Source organism: Bos grunniens, chromosome 16, assembly GCF_055505025.1.
Source record: "Bos grunniens cultivar Pamir isolate PY7600 chromosome 16, Bosgru_T2T1.0, whole genome shotgun sequence".
Classification (NCBI taxonomy): Eukaryota; Metazoa; Chordata; class Mammalia; order Artiodactyla; family Bovidae; genus Bos; species Bos grunniens.
In genome coordinates, this window is record NC_141180.1 from 43,791,627 (window position 1) to 43,815,205 (window position 23,579).

Here is a 23,579-nt window from a genome sequence, read left to right on the forward strand (position 1 = left end):
ATGGCCTTAAATTGGAGTAACTTATCATAGATCATATCAAGGAAACTTGACCACTGGGGAACGTGGGTATGATTCCTGCACTACCCACCCTGGAATGTCCAGGAGTGATTCACACTTGCCCCTGTCTGTCTTCAGACCACCTCCCAGGGAAGTCTGTATCCCACCTCCCTCCCCCTTCCTCAGTGACTGTTATTTCTAAGTTGCCAACATTGCTCCCATATTATCAACATTCTAACTTCGTGGGAAGGGCTGTGGTGACTTTCAGGAAAGTGAATAGGAAGTGCTTTTCTAAACAGCCTGACAGCTGAGGGGTGGCTGCGAGATTATAAGAAGTCTGGGCCGGACAGACAGCAGAAAGCCAGCCGTGTCACAAGAGAGATGGTAAGTTCATTTCTTTTTGCTATGGGAAGTGGTTGGATGGAAGAGGTTTGGGATTGAGGCAGGCAGATAAGGATTCCTAAAATGTGGAATAGCAGTAGTTATGGATTTTTATATTGAGTAGCCCCATGGAGTTTGTAAGAATTTCGAAACCTGCTGCCCGCTTTGATCCTCCCAGCATCCTTTTGAGTTGCTATGCCCATGTTACAAATGAAGCTGCTGTGCCTTCCAGAGAGGCTAGGTGTTTGACCTAAGGTGCACTGTTGGACTGGATGTGGTCTGGATCTGAATTTCTGTCGTCTTGCTCCACAGCTACTGTCTTTCTTAGCAGCGCTTACAGGGACTCTCTTGGAGCAAATTCTGGTTAACCCTCAACTCTTCTCCAGGACTGCTCTTCTGTCTGGGTTGAACGCAAGGCTGAGCAAATGCCCTGGTATAAGACTACAGTCAAATGGTTTCTCATCCCAGCTCTCCCATTTCTTTCTCTGTACCCTAGGAGTCTGCTGGGACTGATGTGGACTAGCCACACAGTTTCTGTTTCTGCCACAACTCTCAGTCCTGCTAGTGCCTCACTTTTCTCATCTGTAAAATGGACAGAATAATAGTACTTAACTTTGTAGCATCACTTTGGGAATTAAATAAGCTGAAAAACAAGTAGGTCTGAGCCTGGCACATAGTTGTGGGTTAGTAGATGTTAGCAATCATTGTTATGAGAAATAGAAGGATCTGAAATCCAGGAAAGATCCAAGGAAAAGGGCATTCTTGAACTCATTAAATAAGACACAAACACACAGTTTTACCCTTGACTTATGAGGTGTATCTCATACAGTCCTAGGATCTAAAATCTTTTAGTCTGTGGTGAGAGAGGAAGCAGACTGTCCCTGTTTTTGAGCCCCTTTCTATGGAATACCAGAAGAAAGTAGTGCTTATATTCACTTTACCCCCATTTCTTTGTTTTACGATAGAACAATTTTCAAACACTTTAGTGAGGATTTTCCAGGTTGGGTTGAATAGGGATAAGAGGATGATGAAAAGAAGAGGAAGGAGTTTGAGTCTGTCCTGAATGTGAACTCCAGTGATGTAAGAATGTAGATTTCTTTTATCTCTTTATCTCTTGCATATTTTTCCTGAATTGGTCAACTTAAATGAATAAACAGTTATTTCTTTCTTCCATCTATTCTCCCTGGGATCCTCCTTTTAGAGGAATGTTAACAGACTGAATCATGGAGTTCTTTGAGATTCTGAAGAAAGGTGCAAATCCTTTCCCAGATGAAATGCCAGACATCCACATAAACATTGAGCTTTATGGGTAACTGCAGGGGGTCCCCAGACTTCCATGTCTAAGAACCCCACCCTTTCACCTCCTGCGTTTTAAGCTCAAAAGTTTCTCCATTGGCTTCTTGGAACTAGGCTGGGACTCTGCAGTGAAGTGCTAAGAACTCCAGCCCTGGAATTGTTTTAAATATTCCAAAGACAAGACCTCTTCCTTTGCCCTAGAGCACATTTGTCTCTTGGGATTCGGGAACCCCAAGCTCTGCATGTAAATTCAACTTCAAGTTCAGAATGGTTTCAATTAACCCTAGGACATGAGGAAACATATTAAGGTTTATCAGCTGGTGCGTTTTCAACCAGATGGATCTCAGAATGTGGGAGCTCTAAATGGGGAACTAACAGTTAAATTATGCCAGCGTTAGGGTATCAGTGGGCTAAAGAGGAGGTCTGGGTTCACTTTCGTCTATGCCTTTTAACCATTTTAGGTCTGTTAATTCTAGTTCTTACTCTTCCTTTCATTAGCTATTTTTCAAAACATAATTAAATGGTTCACATTCTCCTGGGCTGGCTGCTAGGTCTTAGAAAGTTCAGCTTCAGAATTTTGTAAGTGGAAACTTATTAATCAAACCCCCAAAAATCAAAGTGACTTACTATTCAACAGGCAGCCTTGGGAAAAGACACTAGACCTGACCCTAAAGGATAGCATATGGTGTTTCATAAATGGCATTTATTACATTGTCTTCTAAGTAATTCATTTCTCTGATTGAAAAGCAAAATAGAAATTTTATAAAGTCAAATACACAAAATGAATCTTTTGTATTTTAGAGATATAGTTCAGTGATGGTCCAGATGACTTAAAATCTTTTAAGTATGCTACTTTATTTTTAATATTAATATTTTACCCTATATAATGGTGATCAGGAGTCTGATTTAAATATATACATATGCTTTGATTCTTAGTTTTGATGTCCTGGGTTCCTTCCTGTCTTTATTTCTATTGGTTATTTGGTTTTTAGATCTCTTTGTTTCACTGTTTCATTTTCTGCCTTTAAGCTGGGCCACTAAAAGCTATGCTATATTACCACCACCACCCAGAAACTTAAGGGAAACTATATGATCAGCTGTACTACCTAGAAAATCTCGACTCTGCCACCAAGAAGTTTCATAATTCTATCTCCTCAATGACTCTCACATCTTCCTACCGCCTTTGCATTCCTATTGACCCTCTTTAATTTTCTTTCCTTCCCATAGGAAATTTCTAAGACAAAACAAACTGATTCTGTAGATATTATAATACCAAACATTTGCAAATATTCATTTGGTACCCTGCCATGTACCTAGCAGTATGCTAGAAATACATATAAATAAATGTTGAAGAGAAATAATTTGTTTAAAATCACCTGTAGACTTGCTGGAGAAGGGAAATCCCATGGAAATCCTGGGAAATCCCAGGGACAGAGGAGCCTGGTGGGCTGAAGTCCATGGGGTCACAAAGAGTCAAACATGACTCAGAGACTGAGCACAGACTTCTTACATTTTGAATTTGAAAGTCTACAGATTATTACCACAAATTTTTAAAAAGAGAGAGACAGAAACATCATCTATTCAGGATGCTTCTGTGTTCAAAACCCTGGCACTTGGATTCCTTCTACAACCCGTATTTCTGACTCACACGATTTGGCCATGAATCAACTCCTTTTCAACTAACCCCCAGGACTTCCCAATTTTCAACAGCAATCAGACTACATCACTCCCTCTCTTAAAATCTGCTTGCTGCCCCACTTGACTTGCACTTAGAACAAACATTTCATCTCCTTGTTTTGGTTCCCAAAGCCCAAAGTGATCTGTCCCCAGCATCATCTCATCCTTTGCTTCCCCTTGTTCATTCCATTCCAGCTGCACTGCTTTCTTCCTGTCCTTTGAACACACCAAACTTTCCTTCCACTTTAAAGCCTTTGTATTAGCATTTCCTTCTATCTTTAATGCTCTTCCTCCTGTTTCTCTCTGCTTTCTTCTGGTCATTCTGCTCTCAGTCTAAATGTCACCTTTTTAGAGAGGTCTTCCCTGACCTCCCTCCTGTCTATTATCACTACCCCGTCACTCTATCACATAACCTGGCTTTAATTCTCTAACTACCCCTTATCACTAGCTTCTGATTTTTATGTTTACTTGTTCAGTACTGTTGTATATGTGTTGGTGTTTGCTTCATTGTCTGTCTTCCATAGAACGTACATTTCATGAGGACAGGAACTGTATCTTTTTAATCATTTTAATGCCATTGCCTGGAACAGTACCTGACACATTGTAGGCACTTAATAAATCGATAGTTATTAAAATAAGTAGTGGGAAAGAACACAGGCAATACAAGGACATGCCTATCTTGGTGTGGGGAGGAAGAGGTTAGTATGGGGAAGGCTCCTTTAAGGAGGAAATTCCTGCTCTACTAGAGCCAGGCACCCACAGAGGGAGAGGGTGCTCTGGGCATAAAAAGAACATATGGAACATACAGTGTATTCTGAAAAGTACAAGATGTCTTGTTATAAATGCATGGTAGAATTGTGGTGGACGAGAGGGGTAATTGAGTAATGGCAGGAGATGAGACTAGATAAATAAGAAGCCTCATCTTGAAGAGCCTCGAAGTGTCATCTTAAGAAGTTGGTATGTATTATTCAGGGAATAGAAACAGCTGATGGACTTTAAGTAGTGAAACAATATGATCAGATTTTGTGTTAGAATATTCTGATGGCATTAGAGATAAAGAACTGGAGATGGGTAAACTTGAGAAGAAAAGATCAAGGGGAAGATGATTTCTTTGGTCCGGGAAAGAAGTGATGTCTGAATTAGTGCGGCAGCAGTAAAATGGAAATCTGGAGAATGGCCAGGTATCTCATCAGAAGGTAAAGTCCATGGGGTTTGATGGCAGATTGATGTGAAAGGATCTTTGGTCTTCCTTCCCCGTTCCTACTTGATGGAGGACTTGAAGGTCTTTGTGGGCAAGTAGGTTGTGGGGCTTGGGTCAGGGATACTGTTAATAATAAGAACATGCATACTTTATATGAGCCCTGTTTGGTGCGGGAGCCTTTCAAAGGGACACACCCACTCCAGAAATTTACATGGAGTTTGCCATCTCCTCTTCCTCTTCTAAGAGCTGCTGCTATCTGATGCTTCTCCAGGCTTTCTTGAGACACACCAGCTATGGTAGGTCCTGATTTCTCTACCTCTCCTCCACTGGCCACTGTCCCAACACACCTCCTTGAGCTGGCCCCACAGCCACCCACATGGAGTTCAGTGAGTGAGTCCTGCTCCTCTGTTCTCTCACATGGGACGTGAGCCATCATGCCCTTGTTTCTCTCACACTCCAAGAGAATGAGACAAAGTGCCTAGAACATATTTTTTGTACAGCCTTCTTATACTCTCTCTCACCAGTTTTTTTTTTAATTGAAGGAGGACTTCTTTCCAATATTGGTTTGATTTCTGCCATATATCAATATGAATTAGCCAATAGGTGTACATATGTCCCCTCTCTCTTGAACCTCCCTCCCACCTTCCATACAATACACTTATAAATTTGATACAATCACTGCTGTAACCCTATTGTACATAATTCTAATTATCACGTTTTCCCAACATTTTTCCATTCAGCATGCTTCCATTTTACTTTCAGTCATCCCCTTGCTATTTTTCACTTATTTGTTCATTTATTCATCTGTAACATACTATTTATTTATTTATGGTTGTGCTGGGTCTTCGTTGTTGTGCAGGTTTTTCTCTAGTTGCAGAGAGCAGGTGGGGGAGAGCGGGCTACTCTTTGCTGCAGTGCACAGGTTCTCATTGTGGTGACTCACCTTGTCGTGGTTCCCAGGCTCTAGAGCACAGGCTCGATAGTTGCAGCACACAGGTTTAGTTGCTCCGTGGCATGTGGGATCTTCCTAGACCAGGGATTGAACTTGTGTTCAATCCCTGAATTGGCAGGCAGATTCTTTACCACTGAGCCACCAGGGAGGCCCTCTGTAACACATTTATTAGGCAGTAAGCATCTGTTCTCTACTATGGCTGGGGTTCAGATGTAAGTCATAGCCCTTGTCCTAAGATGGCTCTGCCAGCTGCTGCCTCCAGCTGAGTGCAAATAGGTTTCTTCTGCATTTGGATTGCAGACTTCATGCTCAGGAGGAAAGTCAGGGGTGGAGATGCTGATGGAGAGCCACTGACATGCAGATGACCATAAGGAGGCCTCAGGAAAGCAGAAGATTGATGAGAAGAGGGTCCTGGAGGCAGGAGCCCAGGTTAATCTCTGTCTCTGCAAGTGAAGGCAGAGTTGACGTTGATTCAGGAAAAGACTGAGATCAATCCCTCAAGATGTCAGAATAGAAGCAAGAGAAGAACCAGGGAAGCATTTTAAGCAAAAGGAAGTAGTAATATTTATTGCTACAGAATGGTCAAAGTAGATAATGATGGAAAGACTGCATCAGGTTTGGTCACTGGGATGTCAGTGGTGAAGTCAGCACTTCACCACTGGTGGGACTGGTGGGACTAGGAGGGAGAAAGAGGAGGCAAGGAAATTAATAAAACTGAAATGTAGAGGAAGGAGAAGAATCAGACAGGACCTAAGCAGAAGACAGGGGGTCTAGGGAGAGACACTGAAGGTTCTGCCTCTAAAGTGCAAGGCTGTGGTCTACAACATAGGCAGGAGAACAGAATCACCTTTCTGCGGTGCCTTTCCTGCCAACTTTGTCAGCCCCCTGGCATGCTGGCAGACATGGGATTACTACTGGGATCTGAAAGCTCTATGCAAAGGTCGAGGGGAAAGAAACACTTCCTGCCCCTTCTACTTTGTCTCTGCCTCTCTCTTCACCCCACACTCACTTTTAACTTTTTGGAAAGTAAAATTAAAGACAAGCACAGTGGAAAGCAGCTTTCATGAAGGTTTACACAGGCACAGGATGTTATTCCAATAACCCTGTCTTAGACTCCTTCCCAGTGACTTCCGGTTTGATGTAGGCTGCCAAAGAATATTAAAATAAAAATGAACAGAGCACACGGCTTCTCCTCAGGAGGTATTTCCTGGTGTTTCAGCGCTTGTTTAGTCACAGACACCAAGACAGAGCCCTTAACTCTTCACCATCCTAGATCTAGTGCTGCCTTGTCCTAACGGTAACAAAGAAAGTAGGGACAAATGTGAGAACGCTTCCTCACCCCAAGGAAGTTTCAGAGGAAAATTATTGCTGAAAGGAAGGCTTTTAAGCATCATTAATCTTCCACACCCACACACCAAATGCTTGTCAGTTGCCAATGAGTCAAGGAGCCGTCTTACAGTTAACATAGAGATTTGCTCTCGGAGTCCATGAGCCTTCTGAAATTGTCCGAAAAATTTTAAGTGTGCAATTTTTAAAAAAGAATCCTGATTATGGCTTTTATCAGACTTTCAAAGGAGTTCATGAGTTCTGTGAGAATAAGAATCACTGTGCTTTATACATATAAAAAGGATAACCAACAAAGACCTATTGTATAGCGCAGGGAACTCTACTCAGTACTCCGTAATAACCTATATGGGAAAAGAATCTGCAAAAGAAGGGGTATATGTATATCCAAAATTGAATCACTTTGCTGTACACTTGAAACTAACACAATATTATATATCAACTATATTCCAAGATAAAATAAAAATTAAATTTAGGAGGAAAAAAAGAATCACTGTGCTAAGCCAACATACATTCCAGTGAGCAAGCATTGGCAGGTCATCTGAACTCACTGAGTCTCAGTGGTAGGCAGTGACGGTAGTCCCAGACCTGCTATAGAATGCTGGAGAAATGCTTAATTGACTTGGTAGTCATCTTTACAGTCTCCTGCCGCTCTTATAGAATGAGAGGTGATTCTTGGTATAATCGTGATTTTAGAAAACAGAAAAGGATGGTCAGATTAAAGCAGGAGACACACAATGACTTGCATTTTCCTTTCTCAGGTCTTGTGTCTTAACAGAAGCAATTGCCAGTCCTCTAAAATCTTAGAAAGTTTAAAACCAGCACACACTCTCTTTCTCTCTCTCTGTCCCTATTTTGCTAAACCAAACCATATTGAAAAGTTTACGCAAACAACTTAAGACATAAAATGGTTCTGCTGGGACAGTGGGTGGACTTGGAAATGCAGATGGGGGTAGGAGCCTCACTGGCTCACTATTCCAACACTCTTCCTTGAGCTGGCCCCAAAGCCAGAGAAACCTGTAGAAATACTCTCCACAGGAAGAAAACCACTTTCTCAGGGCACAGGAAGACCACCCCCTAGATGATAAACACTACGATCCTCTGGTCTACCTGGGAGAAAGCCAGCAGATTCAAAGGCAAATATTGAATCTCATTAGCTACATTACTGTGCTGTTCACCAGCAATATTTTTGCTTCTGTCTTTGCCCCCCATCAAAATCCTGGAAAATTATATAACCTCTTGAACCCTTCTAAGTGGAGAGCTAAATTTTTAATCATAAGTTTTAAAATAAAAGACGGAATTTCTAGTGAATTCTAAAAATTGGCCTTTCACAATAAATGTTACATCATTTCCTAGAGTTTATCCAATGGAATAAAATACCACCGTGATCTGATAACACTTAAAAAAAAAAACAAAAAAACTAGTTCCTAATAATAGGGAAGTTAATATTTTTTCTTTTTTGTTGTCTCTTCTTTAATACCTATTTCTATTTCATTTCCTGTGCAGAATTTTAACCTAATACATTTTAAGCTTATTTTATTGATAACTATATCATATATTTTTATATAAATAAAAATATAATTAAGTTGAAATGTAAAAGATTCAATTTTATGAAATCATAAATCTGTGTTAAATGTTTTCCTTTTTGATCGAGTTAGCATGACGATTACTTTTAGTACACAATTTAAAAATAGCATAAACAATACTGTAAGTTTTAATAAGTAACTTAAACTTCCATATTTAAAATGGTATTGAAGACACATCTCTATATAAGGAGAGGGGCTTTTTCCCTATCCACGTAACCTTGTGTGAATATTATTTATTGATGTAATCAAACAAGTTCACCATCAATTCTATTCCTATATTTCATTTTGTAAGGATTTTATTAAACATTAAGTACCTTTATTCATTTGAATAAGTAAATGGAAATGGAAGCTTCTTATAATGATGTCTCTCAATTCTTTGAACTCCTTCCAAGTTTCATGTCCCAATCAAGTTAATGAAAAGAGAGAAATGGAAAACTCCTTGACATGAAAAGGATTTGTTTCACTATCATTTGAAGCATTCAAGTTGTCAGATCTACCCCAATACCTTGGGTGGTTTCTGTTTGGCATACCAGATGTTTTTTACATACAGAGACCAGGCCTAATGATTAATAAGAGTTAGGTTACAAAAGGTGTGATTTCTTTTGTAAATGGAAGAAGTAAATACATTTGTAGGCAGATTGGTTTTAGGGAAGTGTACATGTTGAAGATAAAGTTGGGAATCTGAACAGAGATTTAATTAAATTCTCCCTGCTTATGTACTCCTTGGGAAGCCAGGCTCATTCTGGTTTGAAGATTGCTGCTATAGCACGTGGCATGACACTCGTTGGGTACTGAATTGAAAGTGGTATAACAATAACTGGTGATACAATATAATCCACAGAGAACTCTGTGGGATTAAGTTCCTACTAAGGGGATTATCCGGAGAAGGCAATGGCACCCCACTCCAGTACTCTTGCCTGGAAAATCCCCTGGACGGAGGAGCCTGGTAGGCTGCAGTCCATGGGGTCGCTAAGAGTTGGACACGACTGAGCGACTTCCCTTTCACTTTTCACTTTCATGCATTGGAGAAGGAAATGGCAACCCACTCCAGTGTTCTTGCCTGGAGAATCCCAGGGACGGGGGAGCCTGGTGGGCTGCCATCTATGGGGTCGCACAGAGTCAGACACAACTGAAGCGACTTAGCAGCAGCAGCAGCAAGGGGATTATCGCCATACTTCCTATGCAAAGAAACAGCACCATAAATCATAACATTATGATACTCTCAACGTTTGATAATAGGTCCTGCAGCGGCCAGTTGATTAGCATTCTAGTAAGAACACAAAACATGCCTGCTTATCAAAGCCAATATTCAGAAAATCTAGATAGAAAAGTGCCAGGCTTCTTATACAAAGATAACTCCACTGTCTGGAAGATTTGCACTGATTTGTGTTACATGCCCCACACTATCTGGTCTGTCTGGAGTCAACAGTACATATACACTGTGTGCACACGCACACACACACATACACACACAGACGCTACTACCACAACCACCACTTACCCCTATAGACCCTATATCATCCATCTGTGGAGCCCAACTGTGGCAATTGAGAATTTCTATCTAGGAAAGGTTTCAGGTAGCGATCTGGCTGGAAGAGCAACATAGCATCAGTAGAAAACAAATACATGATTTTTATGTTTGTGGTTTTGCTGGGGTGGCTCTGGATGAGCACAGATGTGGAAACTAGGCTCGGGCATGTCACATATTCCATCATCTACAACAGCAATGCAGGGTGGGTTTGAAAACCTAGAGATTTAGAAAAGTAAAAAAGCAGAGTGGCAAAAGTTCTTGTTTCAAAGTTGGGCTCTTCTTCTGTCATTTTCAATGTGTTGCTTTCAACTCTACCAACCATCAGTATTCTCATGTGTAACATGAGGATGCTGGGTGAGCATCTCCAGAACTTATTTGTCTAAAAACACTTTCAGTTCAGTTCATTCAGTTCAGTCAGTCAGCCATGTCCGACTCTTTGCGACCCCATGGACTGCAGCATGCCAGGCTTCCCTGTCCATCACCAACTCCTGGAGTTCACTCAAACTCATGTCCATTGCATTGGTGATGCCATCCAGCCATCCCATCCTCTGTCGTCCTCTTCTCCTCCTGTCTTCAATCTTTCCCAGCATCAGAGTCTTTTCCAGTGAGTCGGTTCTTTGCATCAGGTGGCCAAAGTATTGGAGTTTCAGCTTCAGCATCAGTCCTTCCAATGAATATTCAGGACTGATCTCCTTTAGGATGGACTGATTGGATCTGCTTGTAGTCCAAGGGACTCTCAAGAGTCTTCTTGAACATCACAGTTCAAAAGCATCAATTCTTTGGTGCTCAGCTTTCTTTATGATCCAACTCTTACATCCATACATGACTACTGGAAAAACCATAGCTTTGACTAGGTGGACCTTTGCTGGTAAAGTAATGTCTCTGCTTTTTAATATGCTGTCTAGGTTGGTCATAGCTTTTCTTCCAAGGAGCAAGCATCTTTTAATTTCATAGCTTCAGTCACCATCTTCAGTGATTTTGGAGCCCCCCAAAATAAAGTCTGTCACTTGTTTCCACTGTTTCCCCATCTATTTCCCATGAAGTGATGGGACCAGATGCCATGATCTTAGTTTTCTGAATGTTGAGTTTTAAACCAACTTTTTCACTCTCTTCTTTTACTTTCATCAAGAGACTCTTTAGTTCTTCTTTGCTTTCTGCCATAAGGGTGGTATCATCTGCATATGTGTGGTTATTGACATTTCCCCCAGCAATCTTGATTCCAGCCTGTGCTTCATCCAGCCTGGCATTTTGTGTGATGTACTTTATATATAAGTTAAATAAGCAGGGTGACAATATACAGCCTTAACATTCCCCTTTCTCTATTTGGAACCAGTCTGTTGTTCCATGTCTGGTTCTAACTGTTACTTCTTGACCTGCATACAGATTTCTCAGGAGGCAGGTCAGGTGGTCTGGTATTCACATCTTTTTAAGAATTTTCCACAGTTTGTTGTGATCCACACAGTCAAAAACACTTTAAACATGTTAATAGATTTGATGAAATCCCAACATAAGGGAGCTTATGAGAAGTCATCCTTGCTATAGATTCAAGGCAAATAGTTTATTATTCATTTATTAATAAAAATTATATATGTCTACATACATGCATTAAGCATTGAATAATATTATAGACATATATTAAAATAGTAAAGGAAGAAAACATAGATCAATAATACAGAATAGATGGCATAGTGCAGCATGACTAATTGATGTTCTGTGCGTCAAAGTACAGGCCAGACAACTGCGTGGATCAGGGAGGTTTTGTGAGACTTCCTATTATTCTTGAGTGTGGCATACCAGTTTTTAAAGGGAGATTATTGCATAATAATAATGATAGCATTTTTAACATAATGCTACAAAATGCATCATAAAAGAAAATACTAGTGGCACCAAGTTGTTACTCAATAAATATTTGTTGAATGAATGAAGAAATTAAGTCTGTTCTAAGCCTTGATGCAATGTTCACCTAGGGGAGGACTTAAGCAGAGTAGCGAGAAATAAAAATAGAGCAGAAGGCTTGAGGCACCCCCTAATGGAAACAGACAGGTCACTCAAGACCATGATTACTAAGTAGAAGTGGTTGGCCACATTGATTGCACATGGACACTAAAAGGCAGTTTTCTTGTTTCAGGCCAGCTGCCCAAAAGCCATCTGGAACTGGAGATTTCAGAGAGCGGTCTTCAGAACTGTCCAACTCCTTTGCTTCAGTGTCCTGATCTTCGGTAAACCTTATGCTAACCTTTCACTTGGTCCTCAGAGATGAGGGTAACTTCTCCAAATGGGCAAAGTTAAGGATGGTAGCCAGTTGTGAGGCATGGGAAAACTGTCCAAGCCCAGATTCCTGGATGGGGGGAAATACACCCAAAACCACCATATTGGTAGAAAAGGCTTCAGGGAAAACATACAAAAATACACCTAGGGCCAATTTATACATTAGACTCAATAGACACAGGCCTGCATTACCTTTAGAGAGCCACAAAAATGCTGTAATTTCTTTAGAAATTATTTTCTTCTAGGCCAAAGAAAATGTTTTCATGTGCAATACTAATATGTTCATCTTTAAACCAATGCAGTTATAAAAGTTTTAATTTTATTACTGAAGAAGGGGATTCTGAAGGCAAAATTCTATGCAAATCAGAATCTAGCCCTGGTGATATCAGAATAAAGTCTTATAGTGAAACAATGCCATAGAGGTGCCTATGAGGGAAGGCAAACAGAACCGACTCTCATGTGGGCAGCTGAGGAAAGGGTTGATTAGGAGCAAGGCCTCATAAACAGGAAAAAGAGCCATTTCCAGGCCTGATTGCACCTCTTCACTTGGGAACTGGCCTCTTCTGGTGGGGGTGAGCTCCCACTGGCTAGGTTAACACTACTTTGTGTCCTAATGCCCTTTATACTTTTGAAGGGCACATTCTTTATTTCATTTGATTTCATAAACATTCCTTTTAAAGGCCTGTTTTAAGTGCTATTTTAACAAGTGAGTAAGCAGAGATGGAGGAAGTAGAGTAATTTATCAAAGGGAAACAGCCTGGAGTAGTGGGATGAGTGTAAGATTGCAACCCAGGAGATACGATGAGCCTCTGGCACAAACCTGGTGCTTTTACTCAACAAGTATGCAGGGAATGCCTGATTAGTGACAAGCTCTTTGCTTGGTGTTAAGAATCCAGAGGTAAAAAGAGACCCCCATTAGGATTCACAATCTAGCAGGTGTGGCCCATGTCATACAAACAATGTTGCAACACCTGGCAGTAAGGGAGGTGCAGATAGAGACAGGGTGCCTGGAAGAAGGAACACCAGGCCCCCCTGGAGCAGTCATGGAAAGTAGGTGGAGGAACAGTTTACCAAGCCTAAGCAGAAAAGGGGAGCCAGAGGAGAAGGAAGAGCATGTGCAAAGGCATGGAAGTGGGTGACTTCTGGTTTTGCTAAAGAAAAGTAAATATGGTGGGTGATGAGGCTGGACTAGCAGGTAGGCTCCAGATCATAAAGCATCTTATTTTCCACGTGAAGAGGTAGTACCTGTAGATAATGAGGCAGCCATCAGGACATTTGACATGTCATTTAAATGGCACCCAACTCCAGTACTCTTGCCTGGAAAATCCCATGGATGGAGGAGTCTGGTAGGCTACAGTCCATGGGGTTGCGAAGAGTTGGACATGACTGAGTGACTTCACTTTCACTTTAATTTGGGCTTGGGCAAAGTATTTAACATCTCCTCCATTTCTAAAAGGAGAAGGTTAGAAGGCCCCTAAGATCCCTTTCAATGCCGGTACTTTGTGATTCCAAATCTTTAATATTAATACCAAAGATCCTTAGGAGAGGACACTTTCTTATTCTTTTTTTAAAATTTATTTTTAATTGGAGGATAGTTGCTTTACAATGTTCTATTGGTTTCTGCCATTCAACAATGTGCTGCTGCTGCTGCTGCTAAGTCGCTTCAGTCATGTCCAACTCTGTGCAACCCCATAGACAGCAGCCCACCAGGCTCTGCCGTCCCGGGGATTCTCCAGGCAAGAACACTGGAGTGGGTTGCCATTTCCTTCTCCAATGCATGAAAAGTGAAAAGTGAAAGTGAAGTCACTCAGTCAGGTCCGACTCTTAGCGACCCCATGGACTGCAGCCTACCAGGCTCCTCCGTCCATAGGATTTCCCAGGCAAGAGTACTGGAGTGGGGTGCCATTGCCTTCTCCGCTGAATCAGCTATAAATATACATATATCCTCCCCTGGCTTGAACCTCCTTACCACCCATCCGCTCCCACCCCTCTACATCATCAGAGAGCACTGAGCTGAACTCCCTGTGTTATACAGAAACTTCACTAGCAATCTATTTTACACATACAAATGAATACGTTTCAATGTTACTCTCTCAATTCGTCCCACCCTCTCCTTCCCCCACTGTGTTCACAAGTCTAGAAGAGCACGTTTTCTTATTCTGACTTAAAGTGTATCAATACTTTTAACTAAAAGACGGAAACCATTCTTTTTCCTAAAAACAACTAGATTAGACATAAAAGAATCATGCTTTTGGTATTTCTCTTCTAGTCAGACTCGTCTGACTATACAGAAATAACTTATGCTCACAACCTCTTTCTCATTAGGGATGCTAACTTGATCCTCACTCTCCTTTACTTAGAGGTAATAAACCAGAAAGAAGTATCAGCATGGACCTACCACTACAGCAATAAAACATATTCATGGAATTATTCCCGGGCATTCTGTCAGAAGTACTACACGGATTTAGTGGCCATCCAGAATAAAAACGAGATTGCTTATCTCAACGAGACCATACCTTACTACAACTCTTACTACTGGATTGGTATTCGAAAGATCAACAATAAATGGACCTGGGTGGGAACCAACAAGACTCTCACTGAGGAGGCTGAGAACTGGGCTGACAATGAGCCTAACAACAAGAGGAACAACCAGGACTGTGTGGAGATCTACATCAAGAGTCTGTCAGCCCCTGGCAAGTGGAATGATGAGCCCTGCTGGAAAAGAAAGCGAGCACTCTGCTATAGAGGTAGGGGCTTCTCGACTCTAAAATCTACCTGTTTTTTAAAAAAATGCTTTCCCTGGTTCATTAATATAGCCCCTGAGTCAATAACATTGAGTCTCAAAGTCAGGGACATGGAAACAAAGAGTGAACTGTCAGTCAAGCAGCATTATTGAGCATCTTGAAGAATATAAGATCAGGATTAGAAAAAACTGGCCTTTTGAAGCCAGAAGGAAATTTTAATATCATTCGGTCCACCCTTATAATTTATAATGGCCAAAATAGATGCTCAGGAAGTCTTGGTGTCCTAAAATTTATGTCCATAGCTTTTCAGTATCACTGGGCCCTAGAATAAGAGAATGTATAGTTTGAGAGAGAATTTGGCCTTGTCTCTAGGAGACAGCTATGACCTCATCAACACAGACACTCATTGCTTTTGTAGTATCGTTTCTAATACGAATCCACCACAGGTGCGCAGTGCCTACGCCCTCAAAGAGTCTCTTGCAGGAAGGAAACTCTGTCCTTCTCTATTCTGTCATCCAAGTGGCATAGACTTAGGGAGGAGGGCCTGGCAGGCCAGTCATGCTCTGTACCACCTAAATCTCATATATTCAGACCTATGACACAGCTCCCTACAAGGTCATTTGTCTTTGATCATGAGTAGGTCTTAAACATCTCATTCAACTCCTCTGCCATGTGGTCCTGGGCATAGACTTAACACAGGCAAAAAGTGGAAAGGCTTTGGCCCTAACTTCAGACAGGTTGGACTCAAAGAAGGAAGTTGCTTGAGGTCACATAATAGAAGGGGGTGATTATGTAAGTGTGACCCCTGCCACCCCTCATCTAGTTCCTAACCTCCATGCTGTGATATCTGTCATAGGAGCTTCCATAATAATACAACTTTATGAATGTGATTGGTTAAGAGCCACAGCCTATTTTGTACCACACAGAGGAGCTTCTCTGACTACCCATGTACTGGTAGCTCCATTTGTCCCTCTGTGTCCCCAAATGGCAACCCCTCTTTAGGCCACATTAAATACAGCCTAAAACAGAAGTCAGGCAGTACTGATGAACCAGTAAGGGCAGGAATAGAGACGCAGACTTGTGGATACAGTGGGGGTGGGGGGGCACAAATTGAGAGAGTAGCACTGAAACATATACATTACCATATGTAAAATAGATAGCTGGTGGGAAGTTGCTGTATAACACAGGGAGCTCAGCCCAGTGCTCTATAACAACCTAGAGGAGTGGGATGGGGTGGGGTGGTGGGGCATGGGAGGGAGGCTCAGGAGGGAGGGGACACATGTATACGTATGGCTCATTTACACTGCTGTATGGCAGAAACCAACACAACATTGTAAAGCAACTATCCTCTAATCAAAAATTTTAAAAATAGAAGCCAAGCAATGCTCCAGCAGGCTCCTACGGCACACTTCACAGGGAACAGGCTGGTTCTCCAGGGGACACTGTGGTTTTCTGTTGTCTGGCTAGCTCGAGGTTACTCAAGTGGGGCTAAGACTTGGAATAAGAAACCAGCTTTTCTTTGTACCTCTTAAGAATGTCTGTGATTCTGACCCTTCTGTATCCACGCAGCCTCCTGCCAGGACATGTCCTGCAGCAAGCAAGGAGAGTGCATTGAGACCATTGGGAACTACACCTGCTCCTGTTACCCTGGATTCTATGGACCGGAGTGTGAATATGGTGAGCCAGCTATTTTGTTGATAGCAACGTGGTCCATGGTCTTGTGCTAGAGGTGATGCCAGGAAGCAAATCGTCATGTTGGAGCCTCTCCAGAGGGTACAGGCTAGTCCTAGGTCCTCTCTTTACCATCTGTCAGTCTGCCCCACTCAAACTGGCCAATCACACACTCAGGGTTAAACCACTTTATTTTTAGAGTGAACACGTCCTCCTAAAATTTCAAAATTTAAAAGGGAAAATGTAAGGGCAGTAAAACAAAGAGAACTCTTTCAGGCTAATTTTGTTTGCTGGAAATAAACACCAGTGAAAGTATGATCATTTCCCAGGATGCAACCAATACAAGAGCTTCCCAGGTGGCTCAGTGGTAAAGAATCCACCTGCCAATGCAGGAGATGTGGGTTCAATCCCTGGGTCAGGAAGGAAATGGCAGCCCACTCCAGTATTCTTGCCTGGAAAATTCCATGAACAGAGGAGCCTGGCAGAATATAGTTCATGGGGTTGCAAAAGAGTCGAACATGACTGAGCGACTAAACAAACAAAACAAATCAATACAAAGGAACAGAGTAAAGATAAACAGGTTAGGTTAGAAGCCCAGGGAGATTGATTCAGATGGGTTATACAAACAGTTTCAGCTTTTAGCAAACCTGACATTTTTTTTCAGTGTGCAAAGAAAGAAATCAATATTTTGTCCTTACAGTCAGAGAGTGCGGCGAGTTTGATCTTCCTCAACATGTGCACATGAACTGCAGCCACCCTCTTGGAAACTTCTCTTTCAACTCACACTGCAGCTTCCACTGCGCTGAAGGCTATGCGCTGAACGGACCCAGTGAGCTGGAGTGTTTGGCTTCTGGAATCTGGACGAATTCACCCCCACAGTGTGTAGGTATGTACACCCAATTCTTTTCCATTCTCATTGACAACTAGAATTTCAGAGGGAACAAGAGGCTTTCTCCATTTGAAAACCAAGAAGATCTACACTAAATGGGACATTGTGCTTATTACTACTGCCCATCAACCAGAGTAACACTAGTTTTCATTTTCATCTGAGGAGTGAGGGAGTTTAATTCTTGATCCTCATGCAAAAGCATTACAAAAAGGCCCCTCTCCCTTTGTTCATTGCAACGTGAACAGAGTGAGATAATGACTCGGGGGTTGGGTATTATTAATTTGAGAATTTCACCTTGCTTCTTTAAAAAGGAAACAAAGCAAGGATGTTTGGGTCTTTCCGAACAGCTACTGAAAGTACCATTTTACCAACCAAGTTCAGCACCTTGCCTAATGCTTCGGGAAGATATAGCAGCTATTGCTGGCTTCCCAGGTGGTACTGTGGTTAAAGAACCTGCCTGCCAATGCAGAAGATGAAAAAGACACAACAGGTTCGACCCCTGGGTTGGGAAGGTCTCTTGGCATAGGAAATGGCATCCTGCTCCAGTATTCTTGCCTGGAAAATTCCTTGGACAGAGGAGCATCCATGGGGTCACAAAGAGTTGGACATGACTGAGTGCATGCACACAGACACACAGACACACACACACAGCTGCTGCAGCATCCTAAGGTTTCCAAGGTGCTGGGCATGACACCAGGCCTCATGCTATTGCTCTGTGGTTGTTTTTTAGCTGTCCAGTGCCCGGCTCTGAAGTCTCCGGAGCAAGGAAGCATGAGCTGTGTCCAGTCCGCGGAAGCATTCCAGCACCAGTCCAGCTGCAGCTTCAGCTGCGAAGAGGGATTCGCATTAGTTGGGCCAGAGGTAGTGCACTGCACAGCCTTGGGGGTGTGGACAGCCCCAACTCCGGTGTGTAAAGGTGAGTTCCAGGAGGTTGGGGATGTATAATGTCCACTGCATCTGGTTCTTGCTGGGAGCACAGATGAAACCACCCTGAATCACAACTTGACTCTCCTTTTACCTACCACTCAGCTAGACTGGGGGCTTCCCTGGTGGCTCAGATAGTAAAGAATCCACTTGCAGTGCAGGAGACCTGGGTTTGATCCCTGGGTTTGGAAGATCCCCTGGAGAAGGGAGAAGCTACCTACTCCAGTATTCTTGCCTAGAAAATTTCATGGAAAGAGGAACCTGGCGGGCTACAGTCCATGGCGTCGCAAAGAGTCAAGCAATTCAGTCATGTCAAGCAACATGACTGAGCGACTAACACATGCACACACACACACACACACACACACACACACACACACACAGCTAGATTGGGTTCATCTGGGATAGGAAAGGAGTGTCAGGCTCTAGAAGAACAAGAGGCTGATTTTACTATTGACTGTAAACAAAATTTAGAAGTCCTCCTCTCCCCAAAACTCACTGCCCTCAAGTAATTTCAGAATGACCTCATTCATAAATTTCACCTAAGATGGAATGGTGACATCTCCATCTGTAAGTAGATGCTAGAAGACCTACCAGGAGAGGTTTCTAGCAGTAAAGGGGATAGGGGACATTTGATAAAGGAGTCTTGAAAGAAACTTTTATTTTAAAGAGATTTAGGTCCTCCCGAAGCTTGGTTCTACAAATCTGGACAAACGTCATTAGGATCTCCTGACCCTTACAGATTCCTAGCTCCACTTAGATTTCCAGAGGTGGTTTCACCATTGCTCTCCCAGCTGTGAGCATGGTTCTTCTCCTTCCTCAGTACCTTTCTCTATGGCCTTGTTGATTCTGGCCAGCTATGCAGTGTGAGTTCCCGGAAGCCCCTACCAAGGGAATCCTGGACTGTGTCCATCCCCTTGTTTCCCTTGCAGTGGCTCTAGCTGCAAATTTGAATGCAAACCTTGCCATCGAGTGAGGGGCAAGGACAAAGTGCTGCCTTGGCCCTGGCTGGGGAACCCCACCCTTGCCAGCCTTCAAGGGTAGGATTTTTTCACCAATAGCCCCCAGTCCACTGGGTAGTATAAGTTTATGCTGTCTATTTAGGCAAGGAGTCTTGACACAGTGGGGAAGATCAAGGGCTTTTAATATCAGTATGATCTTTTCCAGGCTCTGATCCTGAAATGGGTTGTTCAGCCCCCAGGAGGGATGGTTTTCTCCTCTGTAAAATGAGCTATGAATTGCAAGGAGCTTCTGTGAAATGAACTATGAATTTCAAGGAGCTTTAAAAAGGATGAAACATATAAAAAGTATACAATTAAATAGTATGTATAAAGTTCTCGCAGAGAGCCTTTGTTTCTGCCTCTTTTTTCCCTGCCTGCCTCACTGGTGTCCAGAAGCAGTGGGTCAGTGTCCTTGCTATACTTCAGACAGAGTCAGAACAGTGGCTATCAGGACACACAGACAGATTGCTCATCACAGTCCTTGGTGGCAGTCTTTGACAAAGGATCAAAGGAACACTGTGACAAAGGATCAAAGAGAGGCTGTGATGCAATCCAAGGCAGGTATCTAATACCACAAAACTGCATTCTGTGCAACTGCCTCACACCTCACACCAATTGCATCTTATCAAGCAAAAATGGGGAATAGCATAGCAAGAAATTAAATATTGAATAAGTGAATTCCTGGAAGACCTGAATTATAAGCCCAGCTCTATTACTGTCTACATGTGAGACCTTAGGGATGTCACTTAAAATTTCTAAACCTCACTTTTAATCTGCAAAGTTAGAGAGAAATGCTAGAGGATCTTTGGAACTTAAATACCCTGATTCTGTAAAACCTAGAGGTCTAAGGTCACTGTGTGCAGTCTTTGTATTCTGAAAAACTCCAGGAATATTCTGGAGATGAAATGCTTTGTCAAGGAAGAGCATGAGGAAATCAGCCTTTTTCAGAACTGAGGTCACTTGGGGCTTAATTATGCTCAGGAACTGACCTTGGGCTGCACACTCACTTGGCAACCAAAGCCTGTTTAGGATGACATCCTGTGTTCCAGAAACAAGGCTCATTTAGAATCCTTTTATTGGGCTGGGTATTAGAGTGTCAACAATAAGCTATGTTGTTTTCGCTTTTTCCTTAAAAGTTCAGTCTGGCTATATCTCCTCTGTACAGATCCAATTTTCACAAATATTTTCAATGAATATTTAAAGAGTACCTTCAATGTCCCAAACACTGCCAGGCTCTCAGATACAATTCTGGATGACTGACATCAGCCACAAAGAGACTGCAGTCTAAGGGGCAGAGTTATAATACGGCATGAACAGCTCAAGCACAGGGGCTGTGGGAGCATGCTGGAAGGGGTTCTACCCTGAGCTGGGATGGGCAGGGAAGGTTTCTTAAGCAAAGTGTAGTGTAAGCTGAGACTTGAAGGGCAGGTGAGAAATCCAGGCAAAGAAGGGGAGAGGAAGGGAAGGTGCTCCAGGAAGATTCCCCATTTGGAAAAAGGACAATTTGGTGTTCTGAATATACTGACAATGTGAGTCAAAAAGATGCATGATCTCTTGAGGGGCTCTTCTGCAAAGGAATTGAGCCCTTCCACCACCCAGTGTCTGACAATCACTATTTCCATTTAGCCATTGCCTGTGAGCCCCTGGAGAGTCCTGTCCATGGAAGCATGGATTGCTCCCCGTCTTTAAGAGCATTTCAGTACAACACCAGCTGTAGCTTTCATTGTGCTGAGGGTTTCACACTGAGAGGAGCTGACATCGTTCGATGTGCTGATATGGAAGAGTGGACAGCGCCAGCCCCAGTCTGTCAAAGTATACTGTGACATCATAATGTTGCTTCCGTGCCTTTCGGCTTATTAGAGGCATCAGCATCTACATTTAGTTCTGTCATTCAGTTATTGCTCAAACGTTCACTGAGAATCTATCCTGTGCCAGACCCTTTGCGCTGGGCACTCAGGATGAAGTAGTGTGTGAAGGCAGTCTTAGGGAAATGTTCATTACAGCATCCTGAAATGCAAGGTGAGAGCTACACTGACTGACACAGATGTGGTGAGTTAGCATGAAGGACAGGGGGTTGAGACAGAGCGATGACACATGAGGAACAGCATGGTACAGTGCAAGAGGAATGACAAGACTTAGTCCAGTTCTGTCCTGTCCTGACAACAAGCTCTTGGTCTCCCTGAAACTCAGTGTCACCTGCAAAGTAAAGGTACTAATATTTGCCTTACCTACCCACCTCACTAGTGGCTGTGGATTAAAGTGTGTAAATGCAAGCTTAAAACTGCATGAGCTTCATAAATGTAGGTAAAATAATGATAATAACATTACTTTGTAAATCATGTGTCTCTGATCTGATTTTACAAAATCATCTCCTTTAGATAGCTCCTGTTCTCAATATTTTGCTCTTGAAGAACAAAATAGGGAAGCCACTAGGATTATTTTCTTTTACAAGGGGGAACTCCACACAGAATTTATGTCCCAGAAGTGAAATACTATTAATAGCATCTTATGTGAGATCCCAAGCAGTTTATGTGAATCTCCTGGGTCAAAGTATACCCTGATTTTAAAACGAGGCAGTGGTTTGAAAGCAGGGTCTCGAAGAGAGATGTATACATCCATGTTCATAGCAGCACTGTTCATAATAGTTAAAATATGGAAGAAACCCAAGTGTCCCACACAGATGAACGGATGAGGAAAAATGTGATGTATCCATACAATGGAATATTATTCAGCCTTAAAACTGGAGGAGACTCTGGTTTCCCTGGTAGTTTAGATGGTAAAGAATCTGCCTGCAATGCAGGAGACTCAGGTTCAGTCCTTGGGTAGGGATGCCCTGGAGAAGGGAATGGCAGCCCACTCCAGAATTCTTGCCTGGAGAATCTCATGGACAGAGGAGCCTGGCGGGCTGCAGTCCATGGGGTCGCAAAGAGTCGGACACGCTGAGCGACTAACACTTTCGCTTTTCTGACATATGCTACAACGTGGATGAATTCAAGGACATTAAGCTGAGGGTAGTAAGCCAGTCACCAAAAGAAAAGTACTCAATGATTCCACATATGGGAGGTACTTAGAGTAGTCAAAATCAATGAGACAAAAAGTATTAAAATGATTGTTGCTGGGGACTGGAAGGAGTGGGTGTAGGTAGTTACTGTTCAATGAATACAGAGTTTCAGTGGGAGATGAAGAATGTTTTGGAGATGGATGGTGTTGATGGTTGCACAAAACTATGAATATACTTAATACCACTGGACTGTACACTTAGAAATGGTTCACTGGTAAAAGATAGGCTTTATGCAATATGTATTTTACTACAGTTAAAAAATGGAAAAAAAAAAAAAGTGAGGCAGTAGAGGACTAGATCAGTACCGTGATGGGGAGGCTTAGGGAGGGGAATGGGATCTATTGTCTGAGAGACAAAGGCACAGAGAGCACTGCGACATGCTTAAAAGGGAGAGGTTCTTAAGGGGTCACTGGAGCCAGTCTTGTCTGCAGGCACGTAATAGAAAACTGGCTTATTCTCTTAAGCATCCAGATACATGTTCTCAGTAACTCCCTTGATAGGCCTTCCTAGCGTTCTCCACTCTGACAGGCTAGGTCAGCATCTGATGCATAGCTATAATGATTTTAAGACTATGACTACTACTGATATACTGCTGGATGCTGCTACTACTATTAGTAATAATAGCAATACATAATATTTATTGAACATTTTAGTCTAACTCCATGAGGTCATTAAAAGTATTGCTCCCATTTTAAAGATGAGAAAAGACTTATATATAAAATACAGGTGTTCTCTCCATTTAAAGCCATATACTTCATATGACTGAGATCATAGTGTACATATAATTTATATTCTGCTTTTTCACCTAACATTGTACTTTGAGACACCTCTCATATCTTTTCAAAGTACAATAGATCATATTCCTTTCATGGCTCTACCATAGTTAATTTTCAGCCTCTAATTAGTGGCAGTTATGTTTGTTTTCAATATTTTGCTCTCACATATGATAAAAAAGGGCTTCTCTGGTGGCTTAGCTGGTAAAGAATCCACCTGCAATGCGGGAGACCTGGGTTTGATCCCTGGGTTGGGAAGATCCCCTGGAGAAGGGAAAGGCTA

At 42.3% G+C, this 23,579-nt stretch overlaps 1 protein-coding gene across 1 annotated transcript in view; it reads left to right on the forward strand.

The window, feature by feature from the left end:
* The first annotated feature begins 319 nt into the window (after positions 1-319).
* The window catches only part of SELP (selectin P), a 43,479-nt gene continuing 20,219 nt past the window's right edge, over positions 320-23,579 (forward strand). Inside the window, exons 1-6 of the mRNA XM_086344781.1 lie at positions 320-381; positions 12,094-12,184; positions 14,594-14,980; positions 16,547-16,654; positions 17,349-17,534; positions 18,268-18,453. Coding sequence (XP_086200907.1) covers positions 379-381; positions 12,094-12,184; positions 14,594-14,980; positions 16,547-16,654; positions 17,349-17,534; positions 18,268-18,453 — 961 coding nt within the window. The 5' untranslated portion in view covers positions 320-378. The remainder of the gene's footprint in view (positions 382-12,093; positions 12,185-14,593; positions 14,981-16,546; positions 16,655-17,348; positions 17,535-18,267; positions 18,454-23,579) is intronic.